The sequence below is a fragment of the Mustela erminea genome, chromosome 18 (assembly GCF_009829155.1).
Source record: "Mustela erminea isolate mMusErm1 chromosome 18, mMusErm1.Pri, whole genome shotgun sequence".
NCBI classification, from domain to species: domain Eukaryota; kingdom Metazoa; phylum Chordata; class Mammalia; order Carnivora; family Mustelidae; genus Mustela; species Mustela erminea.
In genome coordinates this window covers 60,954,207-60,978,470 of record NC_045631.1, presented here as the reverse complement: position 1 = coordinate 60,978,470, position 24,264 = coordinate 60,954,207, and the positions used below count along the sequence as shown (strand labels likewise).

General features: G+C 66.5%; 5 protein-coding genes and 1 long non-coding RNA gene across 12 annotated transcripts; 3 read left to right on the top strand and 3 right to left on the bottom strand.

Moving 5' to 3' along the window:
• Positions 1-960: 960 nt before the first annotated feature.
• LOC116578179 lies at positions 961-3,912 on the bottom strand. The gene is made up of 3 exons (XR_004280758.1): positions 3,560-3,912; positions 1,150-2,603; positions 961-1,045 (listed from the first exon to the last, which is right to left on the bottom strand). It is a non-coding gene; the product is annotated as an uncharacterized LOC116578179 (long non-coding RNA).
• Positions 1,182-3,383, top strand: LOC116578161 (carbonyl reductase [NADPH] 2-like). 2 transcript variants are annotated; one of them, XM_032322189.1, is made up of 8 exons: positions 1,182-1,247; positions 1,716-1,813; positions 1,922-2,076; positions 2,165-2,207; positions 2,295-2,394; positions 2,519-2,583; positions 2,877-2,994; positions 3,116-3,383. In XM_032322189.1, exons 1-8 carry the CDS (start codon positions 1,196-1,198, stop codon positions 3,217-3,219), a joined length of 735 nt encoding a protein of 244 aa, XP_032178080.1. In that variant the 5' UTR covers positions 1,182-1,195; the 3' UTR covers positions 3,220-3,383. The 2 variants fall into 2 exon arrangements, with proteins under 2 accessions (XP_032178080.1, XP_032178079.1); XM_032322188.1 differs by lacking the exons at positions 2,877-2,994; positions 3,116-3,383 and having other exon boundaries at positions 2,519-2,870.
• A 1,886-nt stretch (positions 3,913-5,798) lies between the features above and the next one.
• Positions 5,799-7,832, top strand: DCXR (dicarbonyl and L-xylulose reductase). Its single transcript, XM_032322190.1, has 8 exons — positions 5,799-5,930; positions 6,075-6,172; positions 6,698-6,852; positions 6,947-6,989; positions 7,067-7,166; positions 7,257-7,321; positions 7,430-7,547; positions 7,651-7,832. Exons 1-8 carry the CDS (start codon positions 5,879-5,881, stop codon positions 7,752-7,754), a joined length of 735 nt encoding a protein of 244 aa, XP_032178081.1. The 5' UTR covers positions 5,799-5,878; the 3' UTR covers positions 7,755-7,832.
• Positions 7,833-9,676: 1,844 nt separating this feature from the next.
• On the bottom strand, positions 9,677-12,111 carry RAC3 (Rac family small GTPase 3). 3 transcript variants are annotated; one of them, XM_032322176.1, is made up of 6 exons: positions 11,963-12,111; positions 11,418-11,489; positions 11,125-11,242; positions 10,918-10,980; positions 10,363-10,526; positions 9,677-10,205 (listed from the first exon to the last, which is right to left on the bottom strand). In XM_032322176.1, exons 1-6 carry the CDS (start codon positions 11,995-11,997, stop codon positions 10,145-10,147), a joined length of 513 nt encoding a protein of 170 aa, XP_032178067.1. In that variant the 5' UTR covers positions 11,998-12,111; the 3' UTR covers positions 9,677-10,144. The 3 variants fall into 3 exon arrangements, with proteins under 3 accessions (XP_032178067.1, XP_032178065.1, XP_032178066.1); XM_032322174.1 differs by having other exon boundaries at positions 10,367-10,526; positions 11,963-12,108; XM_032322175.1 differs by lacking the exon at positions 11,963-12,111 and adding an exon at positions 11,691-11,772 and having other exon boundaries at positions 10,367-10,526.
• A 480-nt stretch (positions 12,112-12,591) lies between these two features.
• LRRC45 (leucine rich repeat containing 45) lies at positions 12,592-20,467 on the bottom strand. Of its 4 annotated transcripts, none has more exons than XM_032322124.1 (17): positions 19,809-20,467; positions 19,237-19,298; positions 18,762-18,832; positions 18,301-18,479; positions 17,931-18,059; positions 16,837-16,949; positions 16,447-16,505; positions 16,077-16,154; positions 15,669-15,804; positions 15,496-15,573; positions 15,285-15,396; positions 15,119-15,189; positions 14,653-14,745; positions 14,298-14,390; positions 13,633-13,806; positions 13,420-13,567; positions 12,592-13,213 (listed from the first exon to the last, which is right to left on the bottom strand). In XM_032322124.1, exons 1-17 carry the CDS (start codon positions 20,026-20,028, stop codon positions 13,017-13,019), a joined length of 2,013 nt encoding a protein of 670 aa, XP_032178015.1. In that variant the 5' UTR covers positions 20,029-20,467; the 3' UTR covers positions 12,592-13,016. The 4 variants fall into 4 exon arrangements, with proteins under 4 accessions (XP_032178015.1, XP_032178016.1, XP_032178017.1 ...); XM_032322125.1 differs by having other exon boundaries at positions 13,633-13,803; XM_032322126.1 differs by lacking the exon at positions 14,298-14,390.
• Positions 20,290-23,934, top strand: CENPX (centromere protein X). Its single transcript, XM_032319503.1, has 6 exons — positions 20,290-20,591; positions 20,772-21,150; positions 22,902-22,953; positions 23,122-23,175; positions 23,359-23,447; positions 23,529-23,934. Exons 1-6 carry the CDS (start codon positions 20,290-20,292, stop codon positions 23,541-23,543), a joined length of 891 nt encoding a protein of 296 aa, XP_032175394.1. The 3' UTR covers positions 23,544-23,934.
• The last annotated feature ends 330 nt before the right edge of the window (positions 23,935-24,264 follow it).

The window sequence follows — 24,264 nt, the reverse complement described above, 5'->3', positions numbered from 1 at the left end:
GCCCACCTGGGCCCCAGGGAGCAGAGGAGGTCTCAGAGAGGCCGGATGCGCTTTAGGACGGGAGCCTCTTCCTGGGACCACACCTGGGGTCCGGCCAGGCCCGGGTCAGGGAGAGGCAGCCAGGGCCCGTCCGTGTGTCAGGGTCACACCTGGAGGGGCCTGGTGGAGGTGTCATGGCCCTGCCCTGAACTCCGGACCTCTGGACAGTAGCTTTGGTCCTGTGAGGCCTATGGCACAGGACGGGGAGGCGCTTGGGACAGGCCCTTGGACTCAGCCCCAGAAGTGGAATGGCCATCAGAATCCACGGGGATCGGGGCGCCTGGGTGGCTCAGTGGGTTAAGGCTCTGCCTTCCGCTCAGGTCATGATCCCAGGTCCTGGGATGGAGCCCTGCATCAGGCTCTCTGCTCAGCGGGGAGCCTGCTTCCCCCTCGCCCTCTGGCTACCTCTTTGCATACTGTGATCTCTCTCTGTCCAAAGGAAAAGAAAAGAAGCCACGGGGATCAGTGCCACCAAGGAGAAGCCACAGCCAGCCCTTTGGCACCGGGAAGAGTCTGCCAATTTGTGCTGAGATGAAATTCTAAAAGGGGGAGGGAGGGGACAAAAAGAAGACAGCTGGGGAAGGAGGGGGCGGCCCCCAACTCCCAGAGCCACACCTGAGAGGGAAGAGGGGGCGCCTCAGGGAGGCCACACCTGTGGACAGGGCTGAGCACTTCTGTGCTCGGAGGCCCGAGGGGCAGGCGTCCTAGGCTGGCCAGGGGTGCGTGAGGGGGACTCTGGAGCTGCAGCGGCCCCCAGACTGGGGCCGTCCGTGGTAGAGCAGGGTCAGCAGGGCGGGAGACCAGCCCCAAGCCCAGCGTGCCTGTGCTACCGTGCAGGGATGCCCGGCCCAGGGCTCGCGGGGGTCAGCTCCGGGCCATCTTCCCCAAGCCGGCCAAGAAGGGCATGCCCCCGGTCCACGGTTTTTTTTTAATTTCCTTTTTCAAAACTCAGGGTGGGGCTTTTGGCCAGCACCTTCGGGTTGTGTGTCAGGAGGGCAGCAGATCCCTGTGAACAAGGAAACAGAAGCTGCCGCGACGCCCCGCCCCTGCCCCGTGGCCCGTCTCCCTTCCTCGACACCCCCAGAACAGCCCGCCCCGGGCCTTTAAAACCTCCGTGCGCTCCTCTCCCACCGGACAGAGGCTCAGAGTCGGTACCATGCGGCTGAACTTCAGCGGCGGGCGGGCCCTGGTGACGGGGGCAGGGAAAGGTGGGTGTGAGCAGGGTGGGTAAGGGTGCCTGAGGGCAGAGCCGGAGGGGAAGGTGGGCGGAGCCTCCCAGGTTTGCGCGGGGGTCTGAGTCCCTCCATGCCTGTCACGGACCAACCTGCCAGCAATCATCCCCTCACCGCGGCCCCCACAGCCCCTGGACCTGAGCCCGGCAGGCTGCCCTGGGAGAGGAAGGCAAGACCCCTGCCCCAGATGGTGGCCCTCAAGCTCAGAGGTCCAGCCGGGGCCTCTTCCCTGGGTCTGGTGGGCAGGAGCTCCTCGGGGGCCTCCCTCAGCCGGAGCCTGGCTGGCCGAGCCTCTGCCTCAGACCTGGTACCACGTCCCCCTGGTGCCCACTCTCTGCCCAGCACCTTCTCACTCCCTTTCCCGAGCAGAGGGGGCTGCAGCTTCGGTCCTCAGGCTTGACCCAGATGTCCCGGGGCCATCTCCTCACCAGTGCACCCCTGCAGGGATCGGGAGAGGCACTGTGAAGGCCCTGCACGCGCTGGGCGCCGCAGTGGTCGCCGTGAGCCGCACCAACACGGACCTGGTGAGCCTCTCCGAGCAGGTGAGGCACGCACCCCCGCCGTGGCCCGAGCCTGCCCCCCACGCCCTCCGGGTGCCTCAGGAGCCTGCCGGACTACCTTCTTGATCGCTGACCAATGCCTCTCCACAGTGCCCTGGGATAGAGACCGTGTGTGTGGACCTGGGTGACTGGGAGGCCACGGAGCGGGCACTGGGCAACGTGGGCCCCGTGGACCTGCTGGTGAACAATGCTGCCACGCTGCAGACGCAGCCCTTCCTGGAGGTCACCAAACACGTCTTCGACAGGTGGGGAGTTGGAGAGTAGGTAGACTGGGGAGGGGCTGCTGCAGAGCAGGTGTGGCCACGGACCATCTGACTCTCCGCCCTCCCCCAGGACCTTCAACGTGAACCTGCGCTCTGTGGTCCAAGTGTCCCAGGTGAGCCAGAGGGAGGACAAGGCCCAGCAATGACAAGGCCCAGGTGGGAGCGTCCTGGGGTCAGGCTGCCTCTTTCCTGGCTTCTAGATCGTGGCCCGGGGCCTGATCCAGCGTGGAGTGCCCGGCTCCATTGTCAACGTGTCCAGCATGGTGGCCCACGTCACCTTCCCCAACCTAGCTGTCTACAGTGAGTCCCTCTGCCCAGCCTGTACCCCCCTTTCCAGGCAGGAGACACTGGGCTCTGGGGCTTAGCCTCTGTGCATAGGAGGTGGAATCCCTAATGGGTCCTCAGGGCTCTCTGCCCTCCACAGGCTCCACCAAGGGCGCGATGACGGCACTCACCAAAGTCATGGCTGCAGAACTGGGGCCATACAAGGTGGGCATGGGAGGGGGGACCTGGGGAACAGGGGCCGGGGGTCACAGAAGGTCGGGACTTGGTAGGTGCTGGGGAGCACAGGCACCAGGTAGGCGCTGGGGAGCAGGACTTCGGGATGACAATGGGCGGCAGAGGGCACGGAGAGGCCTGAGGCCTACCCAAGGCTCTGGGCAGGGGGTCAGCGATGGACTGAACACCAGAGCAAGTTCTGCAGGTGTGGGGGGAGGTGCCCAGGGGCTGTGGGGGCGGGGCTCATCTACCTGCTGAGGCCCGCTTGGACCCCCGGGGGCTAGATTCGGGTAAACTCTGTGAACCCCACCGTGGTGCCGACGGCCATGAGCCAGAAAGTCCTGACGGACCCCGACTTTGCCCGGAAGCTGAAGGAGCGGCACCCGCTGCGGAAGTTTGCAGGTCAGCGGGGCTGCGGGGAGCGACCGGCGCGGCGCGGCCGGGGCGGCCCGGGCGACCCGGGCGCGCCTCGCTGACCCCGCCTGCCCCGCCTGCCCCCACTGCCCCCCGCCGCTCCCCGCAGAGATGGAGGACGTGGTCAACAGCATCCTCTTCCTGCTCAGCGACCGCAGCGCTTCCACCAGCGGCTCGGGCATCCTCGTGGACGCCGGGTACCTAGCCTCCTAGAGCGCGCGGCGCGGGCGCTCTCCCGCCAGGCCCCGCCCCGCCCCCGCCCGCACGCCCGAGGCCCCGCCCCGCCCCCGCCCGCACGCCCGCGGCCCCCGCACCCCGCCAGCCCCACCAGCCCCTCTCGCGTCCAGACTCCGCACCTGGCCACGCTCCCCGTCCGCACCCGCGCAGCCTGGAAACCCGCCCCGGCCGCCCCCGCCCACTGTGTCCGCTGTGCTGGTTGGATTTGACCAAATAAACGGAGGCCATTCTCCTGGGTCCAGTGTGCGCCGGGGTTTCGGAGGGGCAGCCGCGAGGCTGGGACTGGAGGATCAGGGAGGGATGGCACACATCTCACCTTCCGTGAAGTGAGGGGCCGCATCCTAGAGCCAGCCGGACTCCACCACCGGCCCTGGCTTGTGGCTGAAGGGCAGCGACTTGCTCACACAGAGGAGATTCTTGCTGTCCAGGCCCGTCCCCCCAAACACCCAATCGGCCCTGGGCGAGGCCAGAGTCCAGAGGGCACAGGGGAGCCTACAGCCCCTTCCCTTCCGGGGAGGCTCTGGCCCGCCCTTCAGCCCCGCCCCACAGCGGCAACCACCGCGGGTCCGAGGGAGAGGTCGGGTTAGGGATCTGGACCGGACACAGACGCTCCCTCCGGGAGGTGGGACAGAGCGCTCAGGCCGGCTGGGGTGGGGGTGGGGTGCTGGACCCCTCCCTCGAAGGAGGCCTGAGCGGGGCAAGGGTCCGAAGCTGCTGCCCTGCCTTCTGTCTCTGGCCCGAGTCCGGGCAAGGAGCCCTGCCAGCCCTGACGGGTTCCCCCACGCTCACCAGAGTGAAGTCCCTGTAAGGGCCTATTTAGCCAGAGTGATTCCATCTTGGATTAAACAGTCATTTTGTTGTTTATGCAGTAAAACTTAAACTGACCCTGCCCCCCCCTCCCCGCAGGGGACCTACTTAAAAGCAAGGCGGGGAAACCAGTCCCAGGTAACAAAGCCCAAATACAAGGGTGGGTCAGGCCAGGTGGAGGTATCCAATCAGTGGGGGTGCATACTGTCTCCCTAGCTACCAAGGAGTGTGGGTCCCGCCTTTTGGGTGCCAATTCTGACCAAGGTGATAGGCTAGTTTAAACATCTAGGATAAATTGTAATTCAATTGGTCCCTTATGTGTGACCTAGCATGACTGTGCAGCTTTCTCTGTGTGTTACAATTTCACTGGCCACCTGTGCGTGGCCAGGCCCAACCACATGACTTTTGCCCTTAAAAGCTAGTCTGTAAGGCAGAGAAGTCGCCTCTTTGACCAGCCCTGACCGGTCAGTTAGATTCTCGATGCTTGGCACAAAATAAAGCTTTGCTTGCTTTGTATCATTCTCACTCCTTTAATCGCGGACCCATTGGTGGGGGACCTTTCAGTCCCCACCGAACACCTGGGGGGTGATGAGGCCTGGGCGGGGGGTCACTCAGCTGGACTGGAAAAGTCTCCAACCCTGAGCCAGGATGCAAGGGAGGAGGGGCTGGGTGGGGTCCTGCAGGCAATGGTCCTGCGGGGCTGGGAGTGGGGGTAGGGAGTGCTGAGGGCATTTCTGCCCACCTGCAGGGTCTCCCACAGCAAGGTTGGTGCCAGAGTTGGCCCACGGGACAGGTTAGAGGATTTACACAGCATTCTCGGGTCAAAGGAAAGCCACAGAAGGGATCTAAAGAGATGTGCCTCTCAGGAAGGACTTTCAGATGGGGGCCACTCTTCCCTTGGCCTCTGGCGGGGAGGTCAGGGTTTTTGGGGCGCCAGGGGTGGGGACCTCAGGGCTTGACGGGGAGGACTCCCTTGGCCATTCTCTGGGGGCTTCTCAGATGTGTGCCGCGGGCTGCCCCACTACCCTCTCCTCCAACCTGTCCACTTAGGCCCAAAGCCCCAGTGACGCAGAGGCCCAGCAACCACCCCACTTTGGGCCATAGAAGGTACTCCTGCAGTTCTAGCTTTTTTGCCATAACCCCCTAAACGAATCAGCTTTTATGGGGGAGACAGTGCACGGGTATGCATGTGGGCTCACATTTGTGAATGACCCCAGAGCCTCTAGAAGCAATGCTTGCCCTTGCTGGCCACCGTGCACCTCGATGACGCCAATCCTAGCTCTTCTTCTTCGGCCCAAGTTTTGGTAAGTGCTGGTAGTGGCAGGTGGGTGGTCCTGGATGACTTTGGGGTCCCTTCAAGGTCAACGCGGATCTTGTTGGCTTCTTCAGGCTCAGTTGTGCAAACGCTCCCTCGGGCACTCCGGGGGAGCCCTCCCGAGCCGCTCCCAGGCCGGGCTGGGGAGGAGGCGTGCGATCCTTCCCACCGAACTGATTTGCGGGAACCAAACGAGAAGCGCCGACTCCGCGCTCTCCCCTTCGCACGTCGCCGCAGCTCTTGCCGGCATTAAGGACCACGTCTGCGCTCCTGTAACCAGCCGGGCCGGGGAAACGCTCGCGGACGCCGCGAAGCCGACCTAGGCGGGGTCGACCCGCCGCCCCTGCGGCGCCCCCTCCCTTCCCCGAGTCTCCCTACTGGTGGGGGAGGGGGTATGTTAATGTCCCCGCCCCCAGCCCGGACGCAGGCCTGTGATTGGCCGCCCCGCGCCCCGCCCCGCGCCCGCCCACCTGCAGAGTCGCCGCCGCCGGGCGCCGGGACCAAACGCTAACCATGGAGCTGGGGCTCGCGGGCCGCCGGGCGCTCGTCACGGGGGCGGGCAAAGGTGGACCTGCGGGGCGGCCGGGGTTGGGGGCGCGGGCGGCTGGAGTCCGGGGGCGGCGGGAGGCCGGGGGGCTGGGGGCGCGGCGCGGCGGGCGGCGGGGGCGCGGTGCCGGGGATGCGCCACGCTGAGCCGCGCTCCCCGCAGGCATCGGGCGCGCCACTGTCCAGGCGCTGCACGCGGCGGGTGTGCAGGTGGTGGCGGTGAGCCGGACCCGGGCCGACTTGGACAGCCTGGTCCGCGAGGTAGGCGCCGCCCAGTCCCCGCCCAGCGGGCCGCGGGAGGCGGGCGGGGCGGCGGGGAAGTCGGGCCCGGACGCGCAGGCGCCTGGCGCTGGGGCTGAGCGGGGACCCTCCGCAAGCCCTCCCGGGGCGCTCCGCCTCCATTGGCCACCCGGCGTCCGGAAGAACGGCGACACCGCTGGGTTTGGAAGCAGGCCGAAGTGGCTGCTTTGCCATTTCTCAGGCTTTTTTCTCAGGCTTTGCAGGCCCGGCTCCTGAGCCACCGGGGTGCAGGAAATGGACTGGCCAGAGGCGGGCCAGCCTCCAGGTCCCTAAGACCTGAAATGCCCGGGGACCCAGGAGCCGTGTTGGCTCCTCTGTCGCCTCCTTCAGCACCCTGGGGTTCTGAACCCCGAGGAGGGAGCTGGACCCTCTGGAACCTCCTCCCTTCCTGTGTCTGTCGAAGTTCTCGTGTGGCAGAGGCCCAGCTATGCCCCTCCTTGGGCATGGAGCCTCCGGTAGCTGTGTCCCCCACCCCCATACACACAGTGCCCCGGGGTGGAACCCGTGTGTGTGGACCTGGGTGACTGGGAGGCCACAGAGCGGGCACTGGGCAGCCTGGGGCCGGTGGACCTGCTGGTGAACAACGCTGGCGTGGCGCTGCTGCAGCCCTTCCTGGAGGTCACCAAGGAGGCGTGTGACACGTGAGCCGGCCAGGGTGGAGGAACCCTAGGGCAAGGGCTGCCCCCTGCAGCAGCAGCTCCGGCCCCTGACGAGGGTGTCTCCACCCGCCTCCAGGTCCTTCAACGTGAACCTGCGGGCTGTCATCCAAGTGTCCCAGGTGAGCCGCCTTCAGGGCAGGAGTGGGAATGGTGGGTGACTAGTTCACTCTACCTCACGCTCCCTCTGCAATTCCAGATCGTGGCCAGGGGCTTAATAGCTAGGGGAGCCCCGGGGTCCATCGTGAACATCTCCAGCCAGGCCTCACAGCGTGCAATAACTAACCACAGCGTCTACTGTGAGTGACCCCCGGCTGCACCCCGGCCCCGACCCTGGTGACCCCCAAGCCTGCAGCCAGCTCAGGCTCAAGGCACACCTTTCGTCACAGGCTCCACCAAGGGTGCCATGGACATGCTGACCAAGGCGATGGCCCTGGAGCTCGGGCCACACAAGGTGAGCCCTACTGGGATGCCTCCCATCACCCAGCTCCCACCCCCCCCCCCCCGCCCCAGCCCGGGGCACCTAGCCTGCCTTGCTGACCTCCTGCCTATCCTGGTGTAGATCCGCGTGAACGCGGTGAATCCCACGGTGGTGATGACCCTCATGGGCCAGGCCAATTGGAGCAACCCCCAGAAGGCCAAGACCATGCTGGATCGAATCCCACTTGGCAAGTTTGCTGGTGAGTCAGGCAGGAGCCCCTGTACCTGCCTCGATGAGGCCTGGGCGGGAAGGATAAAGGGCAGCCTCTGTGGGTTATGCCCTGACTTCCACTCTGCCCGCAGAGGTGGAGAACGTGGTGGACGCCATCCTTTTCCTGCTGAGTGACCGGAGCGGCATGACCACGGGTTCCGCTGTGCCGGTGGACGGGGGCTTCCTGGCTACCTGAGTCTCTGACATGCCCCGGCCTCATGCTGAGCGCACTGACGTCCCCCCGTCTCTCCAATAAACACGATTCTTCTGTCTAGCCTGCACACTGATTTCTAGGCTGCTGGCAAGCGGCCAGAGATGCAGAGCCCAGTGCCGTGTGTGGGAATGAGTCCCGGGTACGCAGGTGCCATTCAGCTTAGACCCCAGGCCAGGTGGCAGGCTGGCTCCCATGCCCAAGATGTTCAGATCCGGCCGGGTCCCTGGCAGGGCCTGAGAGGTGGGACCTTCCAGGCCGGCTCCTAAGCATGGTGAGGACTTTGACCAGGAATGGCCTTCGGCCCTGTCCAGAGGCCATCGGGGTAGAAGCAGCGGAGTTCTACCAACCAGCTCTGTGGGCGTAACCCTGACATGAGTGTTGTTAGTACCGTAAGGAGTTAGCGGAAAGGGAGGCCAGAGAGGGGGGCGTTGGCGCTTCGCTGACCTGCCAGTGAGCTGAAAGGCCTCTTCGCTAAACCAGGTGAGAGTTTTCAAATGCGGGAAGAACACTCTCTCACCTTCTTGAGTTCTTTAGGAAGCACCGAGTGCACGAGACCCGGCACCTGTGAGTTTAAACGGCATTTGTGTGTTGTTGCTTTAAGTCTACACAACAAATAGCCAATCAAGCCCTGTGGCAGAACTCGCCTGTTCCCACGGCCTAAAGACTCCCACACTTGATACATCGAGGGCAGAGTTGGGGAGAGATGCACGGTCTCCCACCTTTTTTTTTTTTTAAGAGTTATTTATTTTTAGAGAGACAGAGCGTGAAAGCAGGGACGGGGGAGAGGGAGAGAGAGAACCTCAAGCAGACTTCCTGCCGAGCGTGGAGCTCACGGCACAGGGATGGACGCAGGGCTCGAGGTCCCCACCTGAGCCGAAACTGAGTCAGAAGTCGAGCTGCCTGAGCTGCCCAGGGGCCCCGAGCTCCCCAACCTTTATGTGGCACCCTTGCCACACAGACACACCGGGCGTAGATGACCCCAAACACAGGTGATAGCCCTGTGTACAAGAACAATTAGGGGTGTTTGGACTATCAGTTTGTTTTTTTAATGTATTTATTTGACAGGCAGAGAGGCAGGCAGAGAGAGGGGGAAGCAGGCTCCCCGCTGAGCAGAGAGCCCGATGCGGGGCTCGGTCCCAGGACCCTGAGCTCACGACCTGAACTGAAGGCAGAGGCTTTCACACTGAGCCCCCAGGCACCCCAAGTTTACATAGATAATAAAGGCTCTTGAACAACTGGCTAACACATTCCCCTAAATCTCGCAGCTGGCCGGGGGCCTGTTGTGCAGTGCACGGGGAGCAGGGATTTCTAATCACGGGTCTGCCTGGAGCGCGCCCTGTGGGCTCAGGGGCGAAGTCACGCTCCTGGAGCGCGGGACCCCCCCAGGCTGATGGCAGCCTCAGCTCCCACTGTCTCTGGCCTCAGCAGTGACGGACTGGCCCCGGGCTGCTCCCCCTCTCCTCTCCCTCCCTCTACACCGGCTGCCTTTCCTCCTGACCGCGGCTCTTCCAGCCCTGGTGGGTGGCGGGGAGCCGGGGGAGGCCGCCAGCTGCCCGCACAGTCCCGCCAGGGGCTCCGTAGGGCTCAGTGGGCCCTGACTACAGGCTGCCCCTCACCACACCTGGGAGCCGGCTGACCGGAGCCCACCTCAGCCCCCGCCCCCGGGTGCGCCCCTCTTGGAGGCCTCACGTCAGGACAACCAGGGCTTTCTTCACCCCAAGGGGGCTACGTGCCCTTACACCTGCTTTGGTCCAGGTCCCATCGTTTGGGGACTGACACAGCGGAGCAAGGTCTTTTTCTCCTGTTGCCCAGCGTGTAGGGTCAAGTTCACCCCTCCACTCTCTATGGAAGAGGTTAGGGGCAGAGCACCCCAAGCAGACAGAAGGGTACCCAGACAGACGGGAGATGGTGGAGAACGTTTATTGTATAAAAGAAGTAAGGGCCACCCGATCCTGGGGTGCATGAACAGGCCCCACCCCCCCACCTCCCCCCATCAGGAAGCCCATCCTGGGGCTGCCCTGGACCCGCCCCTGCAGCCTGAGGGAGACCCTGCTCCCTTCCAGCCTCCCGTGGGGTCCAGGTACAGCTGGAGCTGTAACCCCAGAGAGAGGAGACAGAGCAGACAGGACCCCACTGCCCCAGCCCTGTCCCCAGGAGCGGTGGCCTCGTCCCCATGCGTCTTCCCCCTCCCCACCCACGCCACTCCCCCCACAGCAGACTCAAGGACACCAGACAGGTCAACACGACAGCAAACCGGGGCCGGGCGGGGCTGCCCCTCCTGAAGCAGCCTCTAGAAGACCCTCTAGAAGACCGTGCACTTCTTCCCCGGCTTTTTCACAGGCGGCGGGCAGAGCACAGCCCGGATGGCCTCGTCAAACACCGTCTTCAGGCCCCGCTGAGTGAGGGCTGAGCACTCCAGGTACTTGACAGAGCCTGAGGGCAGCGCGGGTGGAGGGGTGCTGAGGAGCGGAGTCAGTGCGGGGGGTGGGGGGCAGCGCGGCTGGGAGGGGTCCGCACGGGTGGGGGGCCCTCCAGAGCCTGCCTCTGCCCCTTCTCTCCTGCGCCCACCCGAGGGCCCCACAGTGCCCACTCACCGATCTCGCGGGCCATGGCCAGGCCCTGGGGGTAGGTGATCGGTGCCAGCTTCTTGTCCCGCAGACGCTCGATGGTGTCCTTGTCATCACGGAGGTCCAGCTTGGTGCCCACCAGGAGGATGGGCGTGTGGGGGCAGTGGTGTCGCACTTCTGGGTACCACTGTGGGGATGGAGGCTCTGACCCTGACATCCGGGGGCTTCCCCACAGCCATGCCTGCAGGAGGCCACGGCTCCCAGGGGTGCTTTCATCTCAGTCCCTGGACCCACACTGAACCCTTCCTGCTTCAGGAAGCGGCCGTGGGCTTGGTGGGGACATGACCAAGGACAAAAACACTACCTGGAAGTTTGAAGGGCCTATCAGCTCCCCTACCCCACCTCTGCCCCTCTGTCGCGCCCCCTGGTCACCTTCAGACCCAAGCAAAACAGGGATCTCCTCTGCCTCCAAACGACAAGTGACCTGAGGTCTTCAGGCAAGAGGCCCCGCCCCGCCAGGGAAAGCCCTTGGGACCAGCCCCTCTCCCACAGACATGCCCTCGGAGGCAATGCCCTACCTTAGCTCGGACATTCTCAAAGGACGCGGGGCTCACCAGAGAGAAACAGATCAGAAAGACATCCTTGGGAGAAAGGGAGAGGGGGGCGCGGGTGGGAGCCGTCAAGGACCTCCAAACGGCCCCTGGCCCCTGCACACTCACACAGGAGGACCTCCAGGGCCCCACCCAGGCCACCCAGCTCCTGCGGCTGGCCCTGTTGTCACCTACAGTTTGGGGATAGGACAGTGGCCTCAGCCGGTCGTAGTCCTCCTGCCCGGCAGTGTCCCATAGCCCCAGGTTGACCGGCTTCCCGTCCACCATCACATTGGCGGAGTAGTTGTCGAAACTGCCGGGCAGAGCACGACGGTCAGCCCAGGTCCAGGGCTCGCAGGCTGCCCGGACCCCGAGCTTTGGCCGCGCCCTGGCCCCACCCCACAAGCCGAGACACCCCCTCCCAGCCTCCGCCCCGCCAGGGGAGCCCGGCGCCGGCCGGCCGCAGACCCGCCCCCCGGAGCGCTCACACGGTGGGGATGTACTCTCCCGGGAAGGCGTTGGTCGTGTAGCTGATGAGCAGGCAGGTCTTCCCCACGGCGCTGCGGACACAGGGCGAGCCCACGTTGCTCCGGCCGAGCCTCCGGCCCTCCGCCCAGCAGCGGCCGCCCCCTCCCCCGAACCGCAGGCGGAGACCTCCAGCGGGTAGGGCGGGGCGAGCCGGCCCGGAGGCGCCCCCGGCACCCCGGGAGGGTGGGACCCGAGCGGGGCTCAGTCCAGGTGAGAGGCCCGGCCCCACCCACCCGGAGGCCGGGCGGCGGCCCCGGGGCAGCATCAGGTGGGCCGGGAGGTGCAGGCCCGCGCCCGGCGGCCAGCCGGGACCCCGCCCCGGCGCGCCCTCCCGCTCCGGCCCGGCCCCGGGGCGCGCGCGGTAAGGGCGTCGGCGGGAGGGGGTTGGCGAGGGCCGCCCCGCCCGGGCCCGAGCCGGTACCCGCCCCGGAGCCGTGCGCTGAGCCCGGGCCGGGTCCCCGGGGCCGCCCCCGCCCGGCCCGCGGCCTCCGCGCCGCGCACTCACCCGTCGCCGACCACCACGCACTTGATGGCCTGCATGGGCGCGGGCCGGGCGGGCGCGGCCGCGAGCCGAGCTGCGGAGAAATGCCCCGCGCCGCAGCGGCCGCGGACCCGAGCCGAGCGCCGAGCCGAGCGGCCGGAGACAGCCGAGCGCCGCCGAGCGCCGGGCGCGGAGACAGCCGAGCGCGGCCGGCGGGGGGCGCGGGGGGCGCGCGCCCGCCCCGAACCCGGCCCTCGCGGTTCCCGGAGAACTCCGCCGAGGGGTGGGGGCGCGGCGACCCCCGGCCAGTCCCCCAAGCCCGGGATCCCTGCCGCGCGCCGAGGGGGGAGGGGGCAGCGCGGGCAGGGCCCTCCCGCCCCCACCAGGCTGAGCTGGGGCGGTCCGTGTGCTGTGGCTCCTGCCGGGGAGGGCATGCCCAGGGCCGGCTCTGCCGGAGGGGCTGAGACCCACCCGCGCTCTGGCCAGGAGACTGCAGGGGCCAGCGCTGCCCTGTCCTTCCACCGCCCCCCGCCTCCGTGGGCAGGAGGGAAAGGCCACCCAGATGCACCCGGAGGGTCTTCTTTCCAGGGCTGGGGCAGAGGGTGCCTGGGGCATCGGCGCACAAACGTGGGAAAAGGTACCAATCCAGAACGTATCACAAGTTGCAAAAGTTTTGTATTTCAAGAGACCCAGCGGACGGGGCAGCCGCTGCGCACTGTCAGTTGTAAAAGGGGCCTGTGTGGGCACGTTTCACGGGCTGCCCCGCCAGCGAGAAGGGGCTGCCCCGGAGCAGGGACGGCTCTTCCTTGTTTTCTTCCCCCTGCGTGCTTCATGTTCCCGGGGACCGGAGGAAGGACCCTGGGAGGGCCCGGAGGGGTGCCCACTCCAGACATCGTGGCCAGTGGCCCTGGGCTCGCTGAGCCGGGCTCCCGGGTGGTGAGCAGCAGCGGTCCCCACTCACTGATCCCAGCGGCAGACTCCCTGCCAGGCTGTTTTAAGAAAGTGACGGGCACGGATGGGACCCACAGACGTCTGGGAGGTGCTGCCCTCCTGCCTCCCCCCAGGCTCCTGCCTCCCTTCACTTCGGGGGGCTCATAGCCCTCAGAGGAGACCCCTGCACGTAAGCCAGGACAGCATTTTGCAGGAAGCTGGCCCTCTGGACCTCCTCCTCCCGGATCCGAGCGATCTCCGCCTCCTTGAGCCGAAGTTTCTCCCGGAGAGAGGCGTTCTCGCTCTCTCTGTCCAGAAGCGCCTCCCGGTGGTCGCTTGCGATCACTGCGGGACAGGAAACGGGTGGGGGCGGTGCCGGCTCAGGGCCCGCCCTGGACCCCAGGCCATCCGGAGGTGGGCAGCGCCGCCTTGGGGGTGGCGGGCGCTGGATGATGCGGACACTGCCCAGTGACATGGGCACTGCCCAGCGCTGCAGCCTGGCCGCCCGTCGGGTCACCCAGGGAGAACGGGTCCCACCAAGCTCCGCTCACCTTTCAGCCGGCGCTCCAGGGCCGCCACCTTCTCTCTCAGCGCCTCCTGGGCTGCCAGCTCGGCCTGCAGGCGGCCGTTCTGCTCCTGCAGCTCCACCCGGACCCTGCTCACCTCCGCCACCTTCTCTTGGTCCTTGTTGCTCAGTTCCTGCCAGACACGGGGGTGAGAGGGGGCTGGAAGCCGGAGGGTGCGTCCCTCCAGGTCCCGCGTACCTGCTGCAGCTCCTCCAGGCGCCGCCTCAGGCCTTCCACCTGCAGGCCCAGCTGGCTGGCCCGGGCCTGGGCATCGGCCACCGTCTGCCTCTGCTGCAGGCAGGCGCTCTGAGCCTCGTCCCGAGCCTGCGCCAGCAGCCGCAGCTTCTCCTCCAGTTGAGCCAGGCGCTGCTGCTGTTGGCGGGGAGGGGGGCTGGTGAGCAACGTGGGGCGGGCCCGAGGCCTGCCTGCTGCTTCCCTGCGTGTGGCCCTGGGCTCACAGGGGTGGGAGGATCCCGCCTGCTCAGCCAGAGGGAGCTTTCACGTGCGACACGGAAGCTGCCTCGGATGCGTACTCTGAACAGGCTCCACTTGAACGAGGCTACCGGAGTCCCCCTCTCCTAGGCTGACCATTCTGCCCTCTGGGTCCTGGCTTTGGCCATGCAAACCCCTTCCCCCATCCCAGGGCTGGTCGTCAGTGGCTCTTTGTAGGGGGCTTGGATGCGATCCTAGACCTAACCTGCTCAGACTCCTGTCTGCCCCAGTACCCTTGGGGCTCCTGTCCCTCACCTCCCACTACTGAGCCACAAATCTGGGTCTGGCCTGTGCACTTCAGCCCCTCAGGCCTCGCTCCCAGGCAGGCACCGCAAGCAGCAGGCTCCCGGCTTGCCCGGCCGCAGGCTCACCTCCTCCAGACGGACTTGGTTCTTGGCCTTGATGAGCTCCTCCTCAGCCTGGCCGCGCTCGCTGAGAGCCGCCGCCTTCACCCGGCTCAGCTCCTGCACCACGCACAGTGACCCACTGGGCCTGTCCTGCCCTGGCCAGGGACTCGTCTGGGAGTACCGGGGGTACCCCTGCTCTAGCCTCCCGAGAGCCTCGCTCACTAGGCAGGGTTGCTATGGCTGAGGGATCCCACACCCCACTGCACTATGTCCCTCTGGCCTCAGGGCTCTTGGTGGGTGGTCCTGATGGGGTTCTGAGACCACAGAAGGGGTGCCCCAGGGAAGGGCCGGGCCTGGCACCCAGCCAGCACATGCTCACCTCCTCCAGGGATAGGCGCGAGGCCTCCAGCCGCTGTACCCTTTCCTGCATGGTCCTCTCACTCTCTTCCAGGTGACGAGTCAGGTGTTCCACCTGCCCAGGTGAGGGGGCAGAGCAGGGCTGAAGGACTAGCTCCCCAGCTGACGTCCCCTCATGGAACCCCCACCCCGTGGCAGGTGGGTCCTGGGGACACTTTCTTCCCGGAGGGGCTGCTCCTTATCGCTTTGTAAGAAACAAGGACAGAGGACACATCCCAGTGCCACACCAGGTGGCAGCCGGCGCTAGCGTGCTTTCTAGAAGCTGGTTGGGAGTTTCTGGGTCTGTCATCTGTTGGGGCTGGCAAAGAACTACCAGCCAGCATCCCAAGGCTGTCAGGGGAGCACAGCCAGGGGTGTGCACAGGGGACAAGGGGACACCATGCCACCCTGGACGGACAGCAGGGACCGGTGGTGTCATTAACAAGCACCTCCTTGGCCCGCAGCTGCTCCAAGTCTTCCAAGCTCTGTCGGGACCGTTTCTTCTCCAGTTCCAGACGCTCTGAAAGCCCAGGGGGGAGAGCATGGGTGGGACTCCCCAGGGGCCCTCGCGCTGTCCTCCCCTCTCTGGGCCCTCAGCTGTGGGCGGGTGCCCACCCTCGGCCTGGCTGGCCCGCATCTTCAGCTCCGCCGTCGCGCTGCTCAGCTCCTGCCGGGCCAGGAACAGCTGCTCCTGCCGAGACCTCACCTTCCGCTCCAGCTCGTCCACCTGGGGAGCCGGCACCATGGACGGGCAGCAGCGGCCCCAGCCCCTGCCCGGAGGCCCCTGCCCCCGCCTCCCAGGAGGCCTGGCCCCACCCCCCCATACCTGGTTTCGCAGAAGCAGGTTCTTCTCGTTGGCAGCGGATAAGTCTCTGAGGAGCTTAGATTCCCTCTCTGCCGCCTCCTGCGGGTGACAGGACACCGGTCACCACCGGTCACCCCGGCCGGCACCGCCTGCCCAGTCGCCCACCCTGTGCCGGCCCACCCCTCCCTGCTCACCTGCTGCTCTAGCCTGTGCTCCTTGGCCTGCTTCTGCGCCAGGCTCTGCTGCTCCTGCTCTGCGGCAGCCAAGAGCTCCCCCAGGCTCTGGGCCTTCTGCTCGGACAGAACCCGGGCGGCCTCCGCCATCTGCAGCCTGCAGGGAGAGAAAAGCCAGCCCCCGCCCAGCTGCACCTGGAGCCTTGCAAAGGCGCCGCTGTTCTCATTCTTGCCAACCACTAGTCAACTCAACTAGAGCGCGCCTCCTTCAAGAAGCCTTCCGGGATTACTAACCAAGTGGTCTCCCACCTCAACTTTGTACGCTGGCGTCTAGGGCTCCTGTGCGTATCACTCTTCTGCCCACGGACAGGTCTCTAAAATGTTCCAGAGCCACCCCTCCCCCACTCCTCTGCCCGCGGCCCCGCTTACTTGGCCTTGAGGGCATTGATGACAGAATGTCTCTCATTCAGGGCTTCCTGAAGCTGCTCCACACATGCGGCGGACGCCCTGTAAGCAGAAAGGAAGGCCCGAGAACCCCCACCTCAGAGCGCTGCCAGCCCCCCGCCCCGGGCTCGGGTACCAGCCACTGCTTCTCCTGCTTCCACAGCACTCCAGGTGCAGCCGGGGAGGTTCTCAGTGCCGGTCGCAACCCTCCAGCCACGGTGCTGGGCAAGCACATGCTACTCTCTCGTCGCTTGGCAGCTCGGGGTCGGTCACCCCACGAGGCCAGAGTCAGGGCTGAAACCGCAGGCACCCTGCCCCCTGAGCTGGAGCTCTGTGACCCTGGGGCTGCACCCACCTGCTGCTCCTGGCCATCTCTTTTCTCTGCTTGTCGATGGTCTCCATCAAGTCCAGAAACTGGGGACAGAGCCGGCCAGAGCCCCGTCAGGGCCTGGAACCTGCTTATCACCCCGGTCAAGCAGGATGGAGAGCAGACACCCGCAAAAAGCAGCAGAACAGAAAAGCATTCGCTTTGTCTGGGAGGGGGACAGGGCTCCCACACAGGGAGGCCCACCTGCCCACCCACGCGGCCAGAAGTCAGACCTAAAGACTGCCTCTCAGGCCTGAGTGCTGGCCACTCAGAGAAGCCCTCGGGCGCAGAGGAAGACGGCCACGGCCGGGAACCGAGGCGGGCCCTGCGTCCACGCAGCTGGAGAGGCTCTGCGGTCACAAGCAGTGCTGCCCTCACCTGCCTGGACTTCTCTTCCTGGAGGTGCTGTACCTCCTTGCTGAGCACGTGGGCGCGGGCCTGGTTCTCTCGGGAAGTGGTCTGCCGCTCCCGGTTGCGGTCCATGGCTTGCTCTATGGGAAAGAGCCCAGGGATCCACCGAGGGGGCTGCTTAGGCCTCGGGGTGGCCAACAGTTAGCCCAGCCCTGGGCCTGGAAGCCAGTCGTCGGAGAACCCCGTCTGTGGTCTCACCCCGCCAGTCAGACTGCGCTAGGAGGGGAGGGCTTCAGTAGGGGTAGGGACGGGGCTAAGGGCGGGCCCGGGAGCCGCAGAGGCACCTGTGCAGGGGGCCATGCACATGGGGAGAGGCGGGGAGACTGCTCCGCTGCCAGACACGGGGATTTTCCTGGGGCATTTGGGCTCCATCCCGAAGGTCAGAGTCCACTGTTCGACTTCTAAGAAGTGCATGTCGTGCCCAACTCCCGTGTTCTGGAGGGGTTCAGGCAGCATTTGGAGAGGAGCCCGTCAAAAGCTAGGGCACTAGCAGGAGCTAGGGATGACGACACAGGCCGGGCCAGTCCAGCAGGGTTAGGGTTAGGGTTAGGATTCCAGTCCGAGCTCAGGCCCCGGGGTGGCTGGCACTACCAGCAGGACAGTAACCACGCAGAGCGACACAGTGTTCTATTGGGCTTGGGGCTGAGTTGTCGGGGTCACTGAGGGGAAGGGACCATGGAGCCAGGGGGCCCCACACCCACACAGCTCCCACGCACAGCCATGAACTCTGGGGCGTGGGGGCAGATGCCAAGAAGCCCCCTTCCAGCTGTGGCTGGGCCACCAAGGCATGGGCACGGCCCTCGGGGCAAGGCCACAAGCCATGGTGCCTCCGCTTCTTCGTCTGTGCCAGGGGCCCCTGGCGGGGCTGAGGAGGGGTGCACACACGGAGGAGAGCTCAGAGCAGGGCAGGGCAGCTCCGCCGGCTCGCCACGCCACACCCCCCTTGCCCCTTCTCCCTCTCCTTCCCGTGTCTGACCGAGGCTGCCTCACGATGCCTGCACACGTCCCTGTCCTGAGCCCCGAGCCGCCCCTCCCGCAGTGGCCGGTGGCCCTGCGCGTACCCACGGCTCTGAGGACGTCGCCTGGGATGTTGTTCCCAGCCAGCTCCAGTCTCCACAGGGCTCTGTTGCGGGGCAGAGAGTTCACCAGGGCCCGGCCCCCCAGGAGGCCGATGTTATTCCAGCGCAGGTCTGGAAGGAAACCTGCTGTCACCAGACGGAGCGCCCCTGGACAGAGCCGGCCCAGCCCCGGATGCTTTCTTTGGGGGAGGGTCCTCCCTGCAGGAGCCCTGCTCACCGGGACCCTCCCCACGACACCTCCCTGCCCCTTTGCTTCCGGAGGACAAAAGCGGCAGCAGGAAAGCTGAGGGAGCAGAGGCTTGGGCTCCAGACCGCAGGCCTGGCAGAAAAGGCCAGTGCAGGGTGGCCTCACCCAGCTGCTGGAGGCTGGCGTTACAGGTCAGGGCCAAGGCCAGCTCCTCCGCGCCCTTGTGGCTGATCTGGTTGTTACGGAGGTCGAGCTGCCGGAGGGTGCCATTGCCTGCCAGGGCCCTGGAGAAGGCGGCAAAGGCATCTTCCCACGTGCCCAGGTTGTTCCACTCGAGGGTGAGGCTGCAGGAAAGGTGGCCATGAGTTGTGTGGCCCCAAGGAGCACCCTGTGGTCACAGGGACCAGAGGGGAGGTGCAGGCTTCAGGGTCTCGGGCAGAAAGGCTGAAGCCATGTGAGTAACTAATACTTGCCAACTCCCTACTGCTGTACGGGAGACACAGACGACCAGCCTGGAGATGACGCTCTCAGGCTGTAGAATGTGCCCTGAGCTGACCCCGAACCACTCATGGGGGTGGGTGGTGCTGGGGGTGGGCGGAGCGGGCAGGGCCGGGACCACACTTTACCTCTGAATGGACTTGTTCTGTCGGAGAAGTAGTCCCAGAGCCTCAGTGCCCGCAGCTTGGAGGTTATTGCCCTGGGGCAGGAAGAGGCAGGATGGTTAGTTCCGTGTCTTCACAGGCTGGGCTCTAAATGCCATGTCCACCCCCCACAGGGCCCTGGTCAGGCAGCGGATGAGGCCAGGGGGACCGCCCCCGGCACCAGGTGCAACTCCTTTCAGGCCGCAGGGGGCCTCCTGGTGCAGGTTCATTGTCTGTTCACGTGAACAGTCTGGAACTCACGCTCCTGACCCAATCACCACCCACCCCATCAAGACCATCAGAAATCCGTGTGGAGCCCTGCGTGCCAAGAGTACTTAGAGACACTGTCTCTGGCCACCATCCAGATTTTCAGGCTGCCGGGACACCCAAATCTACCCCCACCCACTGCACCCCCACCCCCGGTCTCAAGCAGTGCGCCCCCGAGCACAGACCTGCTCACCTTTAGATCTAGAAACCGCACAATGGTGTTGGCACACAGCCCCTGGAGCAGCAGTGTGGCCCCTGTAAGGGGGTAGGGCTGTCATTCTGTGTCCCTGAGCTCCTCCCTGTGGGCTCCAGCTTGGAGCAAGCAGCAACCCAGACATAGGAGAGAGAGGACTGTCCCAGTGGCCCCCAGTGGTCAGGACTCATGCCAGGAATGGGTTGCCCTGCTCACTGCCAGCTTTGAAACGCCTGCAGTCTGTGCTAGGCTCAGAGCCGGGTCACCGGCCGCACGCTCCCCAGCACACCGGGCCTCGGCTAAGTCAGGGGTAGGTAAGGTTTCTCTGTTACAAAGAGAAACTGTCCCCTGCTGCCAGGGGCGCCACTGCTGGCTTTAAGTACATACAGTGCAGAAGAACAGAAACCTCACAAAGGCAAGGTCTGCGGCGAAGGAAGAGCTCTCTGCCAGAGGCTGCCGAGGAGCGAGGGCCACGCGCACACCAGGGCAAGGCCAGGTGCCAGGCTGCCACCGGCCAGCCGCGGCTCTCGGTCCCCAGGGCCGCCTGCCCCCGCCCGGGCTCGGCTGCCCACCTTCCTCGCTCAGCATGCAGTCGCTCAGGATGAGCTCGGTCAGCAGGGCCTCCTTCTGCAGCAGCTTGCCCAAGGCCCGGCAGGTGTCCACCGTCAGGCTCTGGGTGGCCAGGTCCAGCCGGCCCCGCGGCAGCTCCTGCAGTTTCTGCAGGACAGTCTCCTGGGGCTCGGCCCCGCTCTCCCGGCACAGCCGGCTGTAGCAGTGCCGGAACTCCTCCATGGCACGCTCGCAGGGACGCCCCTCGCCGCGGGCCCGCGGGCGCGGCCAGGCCCCCTCCCTAAGGGCCCCTCCCGCGGGGGCCTAGGGCGCCAGGCAGCTCAGGGTGGAGCACGAGGGCCCCGAGGTCCTCAGCAGCCGCGCATCGAGGGACAAACCGAACTGGCTCTCCGGGAGGGAGACCCCATGACGGCGGGGGGCGGTGGTGGGCAGCCGGCCGCTCCCGCAGGGGACCCGGGAGCGGGGCATCCGCCAGGGGCGGGGATGAGGGCCCCTCGCAGACTGGCTCTCCCGCGGCGGGGCGGGACCCAGGAACCCAGCCCACGCGCCTCGGACCCTGCGCTCCCGCCGCGGGTCCGCGCGGCCGCCGCGAAGCCTCAGTATCCAGGAAGAGCGAGGCGCGCCGGGAAGGGCGGGCGCAAACTGCAACTCCCAGGAGGCTTTGCGTGGGGCGGCGGATGGGAGCGGGAAGGCGCGCGTTTCTCGCTGCGGACCAATAGGGACGAGGGGGCGGGCTCGCGCTGCGGGGCCCCGCGGGGGCGGGGCCTGGGGCGGGGCCGCGGAAGGCGCGCTCCGGGCAGATTGGCTGGAGGAACGGGGGCGGGGCTGCGGAGGGCGCGCGGAGGGCGGACTGGCTGGGGGGCTCCCGGGTTTCTGGAGGGCGCGCCGGGGCGACTGTCATGGAAGGAGCTGGCGGCGGCTTCCGGAAGGTGAGAGGGCGGGGGGCGGCGGGGGGCAGGGGGCGGCGGGGCGGGGGGCGGGGTGGGGCGCCGCGACCCGGCCCCACGCTGGACTCCCGTTCCCGGAGTCGCGCCCTCGGCCCTCCGCAGGCGGGGTCCTGCGCCCGAGTCCCCCGAGGCCGAGCCGGCGGCCGGGCTTGCGGCGGGGGGCGGCCCCCGGGACTGGCCGTTGGCGCGGCGCGAGTGGCTGCAGGCGGCTGGCTGGTGGCCGCGCTGCCCGCACGTTCTCCGGCTTCCCTTTGGCCTGCGGCCTCCCGCGGGGCCCTGGGCTTCGCGTCCCGCCCGGGCGGGGCGGAAACTGGCCGCTCTGTGTCCCTTCCTGGGGGCCGGGGGATCCGCACGGGCCCTCTCGGATCACGGTCGCCCGGTTCGGACGTGGATGCAAGTACGCTGCTCCTAGTGGGGAAACTGAGGCAGGGCTAGGTCAGACTCAAGCCGTTCCGCTCCGGAGCCTCACCGTTCGCTCTGCCCGGGCGACGCGGCCCTGCGGGAGTCACCGAGCTGGCCAGCAGGCCGTGAGCCAGAAAAGCCCGGGGCTTGGCTCCGCCAGTGCCGGTGGGAGCCCCTGCCTTAGGGAGAGGCGGGGGCTCTGCGTCTCGCCTTGTGCTTCAGGCCTCTCTGCTTTGGCCCCCGGGAGGGCGGCTGGGTCACCGGTCAGTGACTGAAAAGGCAAAGGCACTGAGGCCAGGGTGGCCTGGCAGGAAGGTGGTCGCACGAATCCCCCTCCCCCCGGTGTAACTGCTGGAGAGGGGAGCACGGGCAGACCTGGAGAGCCCTGAGTCCCCACCCCAAGGGCTCTGGCCAGAACCGGGGTGATGATTGTTACCCTTGAGCAGAGCTGTCCCAGGTGAGGGCGGGGGGTCAGAGGGGAGCCCAAGGGCCTGCAGACAGCGGGGAGAGGCTGACTGCGTCCCAGGGCCTGTCCTGCCCTCCTCAGCCTGGACTCACTGGCCTGTTTCAGGAACCACCACACACAGCGGGTGCTGGGCTGCCACGGCCCTGAGGGATATCCTCCCCGGGGAGCAGAGGCAGGGGGGTGCAGAGCCTCAGGGGCCTTCCCCAGCACCTCCTCGGTGGGCAGCGGCAGGACCAGCAGGTGGCACCAGGCTCTCACCGTCTCTGCTGGGAGAGTGAGGCTGCCTCCGCCTGACCCTGTGGCAAGTTCTTACCCTCCTGAGCCTGGGCCCCGTGGCCTCCTCTCCCTGCCCTGCCCCTCTGCTCTGCTCTGGGAGCTGCACTGGGTGAGGCAGCCAAGCCTCCCGTGGCTACAGCCGGAGCGTGGCCAGTCCCCAGCTCACCTTCCCCACACGTCACTTCTGGGCTCCTCCTGCCTCCCCCCTGGGGTTGCTAGCTCCTCATTCAGGGCCTCTTTTGGCTGGACCCTGCTCTCTGTAATGTCCCTTGGTCCACCCCCAAGTCCTCACCATCCTTCGATCTTCTGGAAGGTTCTCTGCTCCAGCCGCCTGCACAGCCGCTCTGCTTGGGGGTGTCAGCGTGTCCTTCACGCAGCATGTTCCAAGCGGAGCTCCTGGCCCCCAGAGTCTCTTCCGGCCACACCCCCCAGCTCTACAGAGTGGTGCTGTCCTCTAGAGGCTCCAGCCCCCCACCTTGAGGAGTCTGCTCCGGCTCTGCCCTCCGTCTTCCCACATTCACCCTGAGCGTGATAGGTCTATCACCGGAGCAGCCCAGCCTCTGCTCAGCTCTGAGCTCCCCACAGTGGCCATCCCAGGCCCGCTTGGGGGAGACTCCAGGGAGGGACCTCAAAGGTAGCTGACCTGTGCCTAGAGCAGGGTCTGGCACCAGCCTGGTTGTGCTGGCGGTGTGGACACACCTGCCAAAGGGCCCACTCGGGGAGAGCACCTCAGCCCCAGGGGCGGGAGAGCAAGACCACCTGGAATCCTACGAGGACTGGACCCAGAGAGCAGTGGGTGGGCACCCGGGCTGCCCCCGCTTGTTCCCCACCTGTGTCTGACTTGTGATGCTCCTGGAGGCATCGGGGGATCCTCACTGCCCGGTCCCCTGCCCCAGGAGACGGCCTCTCCAGGATCCAGAACTCAGTGCCCATGGGGGTCTGTGGCAGGTTGGGGAGGTGATGGGCCGCTGACCCCACTGCCCCCCCTCGTCCCCACCCCCCAGGACCTGGTGAGCGAGCTGCTGCGCGCGCACTTCACGGACAGCAAGACCAAAGGTTCGTGACACCAACCGGCAGGCAGGGCCACACCAGGGAGCTGCCAGGCACCCGTGACCCTGCACTGCAGCTCTGGGGCGTGCCGAGGCCTCGGGGGACGGCAGAGGGCCACCTACATGAGGGGAGGGCGGGCCGCGGGTCCGACACCTCGCTCCCTCCTCCTCACAGTGGGCGGGGATGCGCTGTGGCTCATGGCAGAGCTGCTGAAGATCTTTGTCGTGGGTAAGCTGGGGCCCCCAGAAGACCGGCCCCAACATTGTCCCCTTGTATTTTCTTGGGGGGGGGTCCCCACTCCCCTCTGACCCATCCTCCCAGCCGGGCTAAGGCTGTGTTGGCTAGCTGGGCTTAGCTCGGGTTCCGGCCCCGCCCACCTGCCCCCCTCACCACCCTCCCACGTGGTGGCAGAGGCGGCCGTCCGCAGCGCCCGGCAGGCCCAGGCAGAAGACCTCACTCTCGTGGACGTGGACCAGCTGGAGAAGGTGCTACCTCAGCTGGTAGGTGCCCCAGTGTCCCTTCCTGTGTCCCGCCCTCCTGGGAGCAGGGCTGGAGGCTCATGGGTTCTGCTCTCCCCACAGCTCCTGGACTTCTAGGGGCCGCCACCCTCACTGCAGCCTGCTGAGCTGAGGCGAGACCCCACGCCCCATTTCTGCGGCCTCTGGCTTCAGACAGGGAAGGAGATGCTGATGCTGGAGAAGCCCCTCTCCGGCCCCCAAGACTGAATCAGGTCCTGGCAAATGCCCCACTCCTCCTGGTGACCTCCTACTGCTGATCGCCTGGACACAGGAGATGGGGGGGGTCGCCGAGGGGACCCAGGGGCGCAGGTGGCTTCCCCCTACACCCACAGGTGTGAGACAAGGCAGGGGCCACAAAGCAGCAGGGGCCCGACGCCCCGCTCTCAGAGCTCCCGTATGTCCATGTAGCCGTCCGACGCCCTCAGAAGCCGCCTCCCTGAGCTATGGATAAACCATCGATGCATACCCTCGGGCACGCCTCTCTGTGGCTGTCACCCAGTCAAGTTGCTTCAAAGCCTCCTGGGCTGCCTCTGTCCATGTGGCTGGAAAGGAAGACTGCCTCAGAGGCAGGCCAGCCCGACCGCGCGTGTGCGTGGCCTGCTGAGGGCCACAGCAGGGCCCGTGAGATGAGCCTGCACGCACAGTATGACGTTTCTGCCACGGGATACAAGGCCATGTGGCCGCCACTGGGCCAGGAATGTCGCTGTGGGCAGGGCCTGCAGGTGGAGACCAGTCAGGAGCTCGGTCCGCGTGATACGGCGGCCCCTGAAGTGCGGGGGCCTCTCCGCCCCACAGCACC